This window comes from Pleuronectes platessa, chromosome 18 (assembly GCF_947347685.1).
Source record: "Pleuronectes platessa chromosome 18, fPlePla1.1, whole genome shotgun sequence".
Taxonomy (NCBI): domain Eukaryota; kingdom Metazoa; phylum Chordata; class Actinopteri; order Pleuronectiformes; family Pleuronectidae; genus Pleuronectes; species Pleuronectes platessa.
In genome coordinates, this window is record NC_070643.1 from 13896803 (window position 1) to 13908329 (window position 11527).

Below are 11527 nucleotides of genomic sequence, written 5' to 3' on the forward strand. Positions count from 1 at the left end.
CACTGGCCCCCACTCAGCGTTGTGCCAGTTCACACTTAAAAATAACTAGTTCACGTTCATAGTTCATTTTCTAAGTTCAAATTTGCAAAAATGAACTAGTTCACATTTATTTTTTATGTTTTTTTTCTTTATTGGAATGGGGTTGAACTAGACTAGGGTTAGCGTTAGGGTTAGGGTTAGGGAAGAAAAACATAAATTATAATAATAAATACATGAATACATCAAATAACTACAAAAAACCAACACCGTCTAACTTCACTAAAACCAAAAATAAGACCTTCATCAGTCGTCAGGAGTGAACAGGAAATTTATAATCAACTAGGTCATCATAAGACTTTAACAGGCCTGAGTTTTAAAAGAGAGAATTTATATAAAAGCCCCCAATTCTATTATTATTCATCAAGATTGTAGGATTTTCAGCCAGTTATTTTAAATAATAAAGGAAAATCTTAATCTCCACTTTGCACCTTAACCTGTATATTTTCTTGGAAACTTTGTCAGGTTTTCAGCTTCTTCTCTGCAGGAGTTTGCAATGCGCACGATGACCTACGAGCAGGAAGCCGTCCCTTGCTGACTGGAAACAGAGTTTAGGGTTTCACGGTCTGACAAAGTCCACCGAAGCTGCTGATGCTAACATGTCATGATGCCTGAGTTGCTGACAGCTCACCTTCCGCTAGATACTGTGTGTCATTCAATCTGTCCACATGTAACTCTGGTTTCTCGTCATACGCCACTAAACAAACCCGACAATAACTCATCTCAGCACCTCAGGAGCAGCAGCGGGTGCAAGGGAGGGAGAGAGGCTGCAGATGTTCTCTCTTTGTGGGATTAAAAATGTACATTTAAGAGATATGAACCGGGGGGAAAGCAGTCCTTAATGATTCAGAACTATGCCTCTTTGGAATTTATTGGTGGAAACTAAAAAATATTTATTTCATAACTTTTTCTATTCTCAAACTGTGGAGATCTGAAGAGGTGAAGGTATCAAGTGTTAACAACGAAGGAAACGTAAAAATATAAATACAAATTTAGTAACAGAAAGCTGTTAAACATCCTTATTTTTTTGTCTTTAGATAAATCATAAACAAATTATATAGCAATAGTTTTAATTTGTTCCCAACAGAAAGCCACTTGTGTAAAGATTTTTAGTGTCTTGAGACAAGAAAGAAGACATATAATCCTTATTTATAACGAAGAAATCACAAACGTTTGGCTTCAAAATACTTAAATTAATAAAGGAAAAAACGTATATATAGTAAAATAAGATTTAAAGAAAAATCATTGACATTAAATAAAACCACGTTTTCAACACAATAGTCAGTATTTTCTTGGCATTAACCAAATCAGCTTTTGAACTGTTTCCTATATGTTTGCCTTTAATTTTTATCTTGTAAAGCAACTTGTGACTGTGTTTTGAAAGGTGCTATAGAAATGAAGTTTATTATAAAGTTTTTTTATTAACTGTATATCAGTCCTCAATTCCATATTGTGTCACTTTTAACTGGGCGGTATTTCTTCTAAATTCAACAATAATAAAAAGACAATCAGACACATAAAGGACAACAGTAAATCTCCACCACAGGATTCAGGGGAGTGGGTGAACCGCCCAATGCCCCTGAAGACCTGGACCCTCACACAGGTGACTGGTGGCAGTAGAGCAGCAGCACACCTTGAGGTAAACTGAGCCCAGATCTTACAGCTGGTTCTCCTGATCAAGCTGCTCCATCAGCGCTGCTCTATATTTACCATCATCTTGTGTTACACACATAAGGGATGGGAGGAGGGCGGCACTTAGGCAGCCCAGGGAGATGGACAAGGGTTAGCAGCTCAGGGACACTTTGATTAAACCCCAGCCATGGTGGGCCCGATGGTTAACTCAGGAACCCTTGATGACTCTCCCTCCCCTGGCTATTATAAACACTCCCTCCGCCGGGCCCTGGCAGAAGCTGGTAAGCCGGCAACTGGGTACCAAACAGCTCTGTGTCACATGAGAGGCCTGGCTGGAGTCACAGTGGCCCAGGATACTATTCTTAGCTGCAGGAATGTACACAGTGGCCTCATGGCGAGCGCCGCAGCTCCTCACTGCAGAGCCTCGTCGTTTCTGTGTGTCGTGCTCCTTCTCGCTCCCAGAGAACACGACCCACTCTCTCTTTCTGAACTATGTTTTTTACTGTGCGCTCGGAGATGAATATTTTTCAGACCACACTGACAAGATATCTCGGATATTGTTGACTTTCTGAGGGCGGGAGGTAAGGATTCACCCAGGCACAGATGTTGCTGATGGGCTGACAGCAGCTTCACCAGGGAGAGATTTGACTCATTTGACACAAATCCTATTTTATTGAAAATGTTCTATTCGGCGACAACAGTAAATGATCACAAACAGATATGTTATAAGAATAAACATGTAGTTCTGAGTCAGAAACTTCTACCGTTACATGACTGGAAGGACTCTTAGCCACATGCTGATACTTAATAATAATATAAATAATAATAATGATAATAATAATCAGATTTTGTGATGATCTATTAATAAAGCTTATTATTTTTCGGACACATTATCTTGATACAAAGGAAAAATTGGTAGAAGTCTACCTGAGTAATGTACAATAACATTATTGATAATTCGACTTATGGTAACTTGTAAGTTCAGATGCAGTTTATTAAAACAAGCTCTCAGTCTCTCAGTACCTGTGGTTCGTTCAAAGCTCTGAGAGAAAACTGTTGATGGAAAAATGTCACTCACAGCCTCTGGCATTTCATTGTGTACAATAATGATTAGTGGTCCAAATATATCAGACAGGCCAGGCCCGTAAGTGGGGGTAAACCAGTAGCTGTCCTGGGAGTGATTAGAAGACCTAAGTGTTGCTAATAGCCCAATGAAATTCCTGCTATTTTAACAGCAGGGTCGTAACTAACCCGACAACCAGGGAGAGAAGGACCGAGAGGAGGGGTAGGGTTCATCAAAAAGAAAACACAACATATAGTGTTTTGCAGTGATGAGCAGATAAACACGAGATCTGGCTTACTTGGATGCATCAGGGTAAATTAGAAGGTGTTTGAAATAGAAACGTGTGAGTCAGTAATTCACATTAAGAGCAGCTGCCCGGCAGGAGCTAATAAATAAATGTGTTTACCATCCCGGGGATCCACATGGTTAGTATGATGAGCCAGATAAAAGTCACATGAAACAAATAGGCCAAATAGTTCCACAGTGTATGTTGACATCCAATTTTTTAATAGCAATCAAATTAAACTGGTAAACAGCACACAACATCAATGTGAACATAAAGCCCTTCGGGACACAGGCACAGGTCAATAAGATGTGTGAGGGCTTTGGTATGTGCAGCTGTAGCAGCATTAAATAAGAACATGAGCCGACCACTAACCCGGCTATTAACTGCATGTCAGTGTTTCATGTTAATGAGATGTCCTTGTTTGTTACTGTTGTTATTGTGTAAGGATGGACATGGTTTGTAGGGGAGAACGTAAACATACAGAGCTGTGAAACTACGATAAACTAACTAATGAACCAACTTATGTAATATAGTAATTTAATTTACCCTAATGATTACTTGAGAGCATAATGCTTTATACACATATTAGAAGGAAAAATACCTGTATGGAAAAAGTGTCATGCCAGGTTCACAAGCAAATTAGCATTTCAGTAGATTTGCCATTTGCAGAGGTCTAACTATTTTCTTTTGGAATATTAATTATTATTCTTAGTATTAATATATATTCTTCATATTCTTCTAAATCAGACTCCAGTAAGTCTCATTTCCTGGCACATACATGCCTCTCAAACCACAAATGAGGTGCCATGTGTTAAGTTCATTTGTTAGAGGCGCTAGTCGGAGGGTTTATTCACTTTGTGCAGAGCTAGGCTAGTTGTTTCTCTCTGTTTCTATTCTTTATGTTAAGCTAACCGTGTCCTGGCAGTAGTTTCATGTATAAGGTACAGATATAAGACTGGTATTGATGTTATCATCAAACTCTCAGAAAGGACATATTTCCCAATAAACTCAACTTCAACAGTTTACCTTCAATTAAAAACGTTTTTTACTAGTCTAACATTTTCCTCTGTCCACAGAATGGCCTGTGGACCATGTGAAGTTTTCTCTTTCAAAGACTCAGAGCTTCCCTCCAACCTCCTCGTCCAGCTCAACATCCTGCGGCAGGAGCGCATCCTGACCGACGTCCTGCTCTGCACCGAGCATCAGGAGATCCCCTGCCACAGGAACGTCCTGGTGTCCAGCAGCCCGTACTTCCGAGCAATGTTCTGCAGCAACTTCCTGGAGAGCAGCCAGGCCCGCGTGAACCTGAAGGGAATCTCCTCAAGCGTCATCAGTGGCATCGTGGACTACGTCTACACGGGCTGCATCTCCATCACGATGGAGATTGTGCTGCCGCTTATGCAGGCAGCATCCATGCTTCACTACGGAGGTCTCTTCGAGGCCTGCTCACTGTTTCTCCAGGGGCAGCTGAGTCCAGAGAACTGTCTGAGCATGATCCGCCTCTCGGAGATCCTCCACTGTGAGAGCTTGAGGGAGAGGGCCAAGGAGATGGCCGTGAGGTGCTTCTCTGACGTGGCTGCCACAGAGGACTTCTGCGAGCTGTCTCTCCCTGAGCTCATGTGCTACCTCGAAGATGACCGTCTTTGTGCCGAGGAGGAGCAGGTGTTTGAGACCCTGCTGGCGTGGATCCACCATGACCCGTTCTCACGACGCGGAGCGATCCACGACCTCTTCAAGAAGGTCCGTCTGCGCTACATCCACCCGACATACCTCTTCCAGTTCATAGCCAATGACCCCCTTGTGCAGTCGTCCACGCTGTGCACCGAGATCATCGATTCTGTACGTCGCCTGATGCTTACCGTCAGCACTAAGTGTAGCCGTGAGCTCAAGCCACTGTGGACCACACCCAGACGCTACACCTGCAGAGAAACCCTGGTGGTGGTTGGAGGACGAAAGAACAATGAACAAACCTCACGTGAAGCACTGCTGTACGACGAGAGGACCCATCGTTGGCAGTGGTTGGCCAAGCTCCCCCTGCGGCTCTACAGAGCTGCATACGTGTGCATCCACAGCATCCTCTATGTGCTCGGCGGCCTGAGCCTGTGCATGACGTCGGGCGACAGCTCGGTCAGCGCCACGGTGTACACACTCTCCCTCAAGACCAACCAATGGAGGACTGCCGAGCCCATGTCGGAGCCACGATACGCCCACCAGAGTGTGTCCTACCTGCACTTTATTTTTGTCTTGGGAGGCATCGGGGTAGACAAGCGGATCTCTCAGTCGGTGGAGAGGTATAACAGCATGTTTAACCATTGGGAGGCCATGGCGCCGATGCCCACCGCCGTGCTGCATCCGGCCGTTGCAGCCAGTGATCAGAGGATCTATGTTTTTGGAGGGGAGGACGCCATGCAGAACCCAGTCAGGCTGATTCAGGTAGATAAGGATGGATCAACACTTTGAGTGCCAGGAATGGTTGCCATACAAATTCAGACATGGCATACATCATTTAATTGTCAGTATATCTGCAGTAATTTAAAGGGATAGTTTATTCAATCATTATCTACTCCCTACTTGGGCTCACGGATACTCGGATGACATCACAGGAGCAGTGTGGAGGCATTTCATGTTTATTTCAGTTTTTTTTTGCATTTCAAGAATTGGTCGCCATTTATATCAATTATATAGGATTTGGCTACAACTCTGTTTACCCCTGAAACTCCCACAGTGGTTTGTGGACTCAAACACTTAACCCACCCCTCCATCGGCATAGTGCACAGTGGATAATGAGAGAATTTTCATTTTTGGGTGAACTATCCCTTCTTAAGAAAGTCGGTACATGATGAATCTAGAAAGCAGAATGAGTATTAATGTTTGTCGTCTATCAACAGGTTTATCACATCGCTCGCAATTCGTGGTCGAGGTTGGAGACGAGGACGGTGAAAAACGTTTGTGCCCCAGCAGCCGTCATAGAGGACAGGATCTACATCATAGGAGGTGAGTTCAGACTTAATAAGTTGTTGTCCCCAGTGTTTACAAAGTGAAAGGCCAGATGTTATATCACTAACTTTAGGGCTAAAATTTCTCTGTGGCACTCCAAACATGTTTTACGACCTAATTCCCTGACATGGGACACCTGAACTCACAACCAAAGTGGCACATCACATCTTCCCTCATATCACTTTGCCAATGTTAAGCAACATTCACATTACATGCACTATTTTCAGGACTACTTTCGGTTGTGGACTGATACACATTTGTTGTCTTGTGAGTATTTCACCACAGTGTAATCAGGGTTGACTGATATTAACAGCAGTGCCCATATTGTGCAGATGACACTCCGATGTTGTGTGTTTGATGGTTTTCAAACAACAGTGGCTCAGAGGAAATAGCTACAACCAGGCAAACCGGCTCTGTGGGTTTTTCATCTGATATTTATAAGAATCATAACACCTGACCCCACCTGACAATCTAATTTCCAGGGTACACCAGGCGAATGATCGCCTACGACACCAAAGCCAACAAGTTTGTCAAGTGCGAGAATCTGAAGGAGCGAAGGATGCACCACAGCGCGACGGTGATCAACAACAAGCTCTACGTCACCGGCGGACGCATCCTCAACAGCCAAGATGTCATCGAGGACTCGGACTGCTTCGAGTGTTACGACCCAAAGACGGATGTTTGGACGTCCAAAGGCTCTTTGCCGTACAAGCTGTTCGACCATGGCTCCCTGCCACTGGTCTGTGTATCCAACAGACCCAACCCACCATGACCTTGCATCCAATCTGCCACTTTTGGTAAATATTGTCTACAAGTTCTCCACCTCCCTCTTGCCATGATCTATCGGCCTCTAGCTTCACAAATGGGAAACCATTTTGTAACAGACTGCATTCCCTCATGCGGCTCAGTGTCTGCCGCAGCTTAGCGGGACGTTAATCCAGGCTGACTTCACGGTGTCAATCAAAGACGAGCTCGGACCGACGTGCAGAGCCGCCACGTCTGAGGCACCTGGGGGGGGGGAACCGAACCCCCGGAGATGACAAGAGGCCGTCTGCACAACAAGCAGCTGCTCGGACACAGAATCCAAAAAGCTCTTTCCGCAGACGGCTGCAAACGTTTGATGCTAACTTAACGTGTTAATGTGTTAATTTCACCCGACGTTTACACACAGCGGAGGACTCACAGCTGTTCTGCAAAAACTGAACACATGTTGAATATCTGTTCGTGTTTATTAAAATGTCCGATCAGACAGTCGCACTTTGAAGAAAACACATTCCTCCATGACCCTCATGCTTCTAACAGGGTTAACATGACGATGATGAAGTGTGACAAGCTCCCATGGCAAAGTCCATCATGGTGGATCTTTATTGGTCTATATGGCTGACATGTAGCCAAGAATAACAGTTTTATTGAAATGACGTTATCCACGACTCTGAGATCTATTCCTGTTGCCCCCTAACAAAGCGTGTTCTGTGTTTTATTCTTCATCTGGTGTATTTGTTACATGAAGAAAATGGCTTCTGAGGCAGCTCCGATGATGTGAGGAAATGTGACACTGCTCTATTTGAATGTAAAGTGCCTGGTGGGTATGCAGTGACCTGCTACGCGCAGTAATAACTGAAAAAGGGTTTGGGGGGGGATCAGTGATCTGACATCAATCTTCCAATCACCTGAGGAAACAACAAGACACAGGAAGATACCAGATGTCTCAGAGGAAAGGAAAATTCAAAATAGCATCTCTTCTTTGTCTTTCCTTTTCCTCCTCAACATAACTGAGCTCCATTCGTGATCCACATCAGATTTTAGAATATTTTCTCATACGTTTTAAATTTAGCTCCTGAGAAATAACTTTTCTCTTGTCTCAGCCTGATCCTCAGTGAAGATCTTCTGTCTCCCTCCGGGTTGGGAGAAACGAATCAGAATTGAGTAATATACAAAACAAGAATTTATTTATTTATCATGAGGCAAAGAAAAGACAGGGAGCCAATGAGATTGTGAAGAGATATCTTACCCAGGGGTTGTTTCACAGAACCTGGGAGGCCCTACACAATTGTTGTTGCTTCAGAGTAACGTAACGAGCCGTCCTCTGGGGGGCCCCCCTCTCTGTTTGGGGTCCCAAGTCACTGCATGGCATCTGTAACCTGTTGAAACGCCCCTGGTCTTATCATCACTGCGTCCTCTTCCTCTGCTGTGACCCCAGGTGATGATTTACATGGAAAACCAACAGGATCATCTGTGTGTTTGAGACCTTTATCCTCTGCATAGTGCACAATGTGCTGCTGTTACTTGCACAAGTGAAAGATCTTTCTTTTTTGTATTGTACGTCTATAAATGATCATTGATTTCCCTTTGTGTGTGTGTGTGTGTGTGTGTTTGAACATTGATGCAGGTTTTTCCAGAACGTGGTGACAAAACAAACACAATTTATTGCTTTGAATGTCCCAACGCATCAGAACAACTGGTGGAGTCTCCGCTTACTGGTCCCCAGTTGAACTTAAACGCTCCCCCAGTTGTCTGCAGAGCGTCTGAGTCATGTTCCCTTCATACACAGGAGCACATGGTTGACACAGACACACGTTTGTCTTAGAGGTAAAGAACACAGGGTTTATGTTACAGTGGAGACTGACATGTGGCGACCTCTTGATCCCCCAGAGCACATTCCTGTCATACGGAGCGTCAGCGAGCATGTAGGAGCTCCACATGTGAGCTAAATATGTAGCTACACCCCCAACCCACACACGAACACACACACAACCACCACCAGGCTCAACATGTATACAGTCCTTCAGTGAAGCCGACTTAAGGGGAAGAGATCTAGGATCAGATTTCTGTCTTAGCGTTTTAATCCCGGCCCATTAGTCGCAAAACATTGAAACTCGTCTCAGAGCAGCGGCCAGGAGGGAATTTCATCACACCCCACATTAGCAAGCTCAGCCTGTCAGTGGTTTTGAGTCGCCCCCTCGTTAGCCTGGTCCCTCTGAATGCCTCACAACAGCCCTGTGTGTGTGTGTGTGTGTGTGTCCATGTTCTGGCGTCTGGACCCAAATCATCATCAGGTCAAAGCTAAGACTTTAAAAAAAGAAACACTTCTGAGTCAAGTGTCATCTGCAGCATTTAGGACCAATACTGGACTTTTCTCTGAGCTACTGCTGAATGCGAAGCCTATTCAGACTCTTTATTGACTGTGTGCGTCGCTGTGTGTCCATAGAAAACAGTGTGAGGGTCACTGCTCAGCCAGGTTATTTTCAGGGTCTGTTACTAACCCATCATGGGGTAACATTTCATTGCTAGGCTGCAAACACACACAAACATAGGAGCAGCATGCATGAAGCAACACACACATTGTATATACAAAACAATATCTACCACTATACACATTATGCTGTATAACAACTTGTTTACATTTATCTGAACACTCTTCGAAGTATTACTCAATATTTATATCTGTTCCTTTTTTTTTTATATTTAGTGGCTGGTTGTAAAATCAGTTCTCATTAACAGAACAGTTGAGTTGTTTTGTAAGAAATGAAATGATAGAAATGTTACAACCAGAGGAACTTGGTTGTTTTAAATACAGGTTTTCCAATGGGAAATCATGTGTTGCCAATCTGGACCTTTACCATAAAGTTCAGAATTTAACAAGGAGGGCACTCACTAGAGCACATACCTCCACCAAGACCCAACAATCATTCAATTAAGCTGCACCCAATCACACACACTCATCAGTTCATCCAGATCCAGGATTTATTCTCTTAGAAATCAAGAAAAACATTATAAACAATCTCACCAGAGAAAATAAAAACACAAACAAGATTTTAGTGAAAATAAGCAACAGGTTTAATTTTATTTTCAATACCAGAGTAAAACTACATAAAAACCAGGTCAACCATCATGAAACCAGGAAAATCTTCAGGCGATGAAGCTAGATCTACTTGCAGGTGAAGGTCATACATGTATTTAAGTTTGAATGGACACATTTTAAAGTGATTTCTATTGTAGTTGGTCAGCTGTCAACATAGATTCTGAATGGCAGCATTTTACACCATCAGTATTATCCAATATATCAACTATGGAGAAGTGTTGCAATTTAACATGGCTGCTGTACACAGCTTGTACCACAAGATGTCGCTAAGACAACAGGATGAGGCGAGGACAACAGAGAGGTTTCCCCTTCACTGCCCTCTGCTGGCGATAACTTTGAAATTCTGCAACAGGGTACGAATGATGATTTTATTATAATTTCTTTGATAAAAAACAAATAGGTCACAGTTCAGCATGCACACATTCGTTACACAGGTCCAAAGTAGAGCTGATCAAAGGGACTAATCTACTGGGACATGGCATCAGTTGACAGGCTGGTCAGGCTTTGTGATCATTTGGTGACAACGGTCACAGAACGCAAGATGAACACCAGATGTTTTAAGTGCGTACTTTATATTCAGGTATAATGTTCACGGAGCTTCTTCAATGACAGTTATTAACTTAAACGTTTCCTACATTCAAGTCAGTGGAGAGTTTTGTTTGAGCCATTATTCTTCCTTTGGAAACAAACCTTTAGACATTCTCACACACACACCTTCATTCATGAGGAACCCTGGGAAATGGCACCATGGACCCAGATGTAACAAATAAAGATCAATTATTATTATCATCAATTAATTAAGACAAAATAAACCTCAACATAAACAATAAATTGGTCCAATAAAAGTGCTATTTGCAATTTAGGAATATCTTAACACTGAGGAGTTTATGAACTATACAGTAGAAATAAAAATCGTACTATCAACACATATATAAGGACACTAATAATAAAAAGGTCTGCGAGAAAAATGACATCAAAATAAAGAAACCCCAGAGGCAGGAATCCTAGAGCATGGTAAAATTATATTTCTACTTCATTTGAGTTTTTGTTTATATTAAATTTGGGAATAATTAAAATATACAGCATGTACACATTCACAACCCACGTTTCTGTGCTTGATTTGCGCAGCTTGGAACATGGCAGGGTAGAGACACCAAGAACAAGGCAGAACCCTCAAATGTCCCCCACTGAGTTTATATATCACACATATGTACAGAAGGTCCGTGACTACAAAGGCATTCAAAGAAAAATACATTTTGGCACCAGGCACAGAATTCGAATATACATTACAACTAAAAGCTGAACCCCCCCCCCCACCGTGAAAAATAAACCGACTCTTGTTAAACCCCCGCTGTGTTTGTGATAACAGTGATAATGCATTAAATGTGACTAAAAAGTGAGTGATGATGTAACATTTGGCATACTTGTTGCTGGAAGAATAAAGGAGGGGAGGGGGGGTGGGGGGTGGGGGAGGGGGTCGTCCCCGGCAGACCTGACACGAGGATCAACAGTGCATTTCTGTCACAAAAGACAATCGGTCGTTCTTCCTGAGTGCTCCAAGTAAACAGGAACTGGAAAACTTATTGGGCGCTAAGATCAGGATCAGGGTTGGGCATCGAGGCTATCTACACAAACATCACTGCAGCCTTTG

General features: G+C 43.1%; 1 protein-coding gene across 1 annotated transcript; it reads left to right on the forward strand.

Moving 5' to 3' along the window:
* The first annotated feature begins 4094 nt into the window (after positions 1 to 4094).
* On the forward strand, positions 4095 to 6786 carry klhl38a (kelch-like family member 38a). Its single transcript, XM_053447018.1, has 3 exons — positions 4095 to 5450; positions 5906 to 6011; positions 6497 to 6786. The coding sequence occupies exons 1-3, from the start codon at positions 4095 to 4097 to the stop codon at positions 6784 to 6786; spliced, it is 1752 nt and encodes a 583-aa protein (XP_053302993.1).
* The last annotated feature ends 4741 nt before the right edge of the window (positions 6787 to 11527 follow it).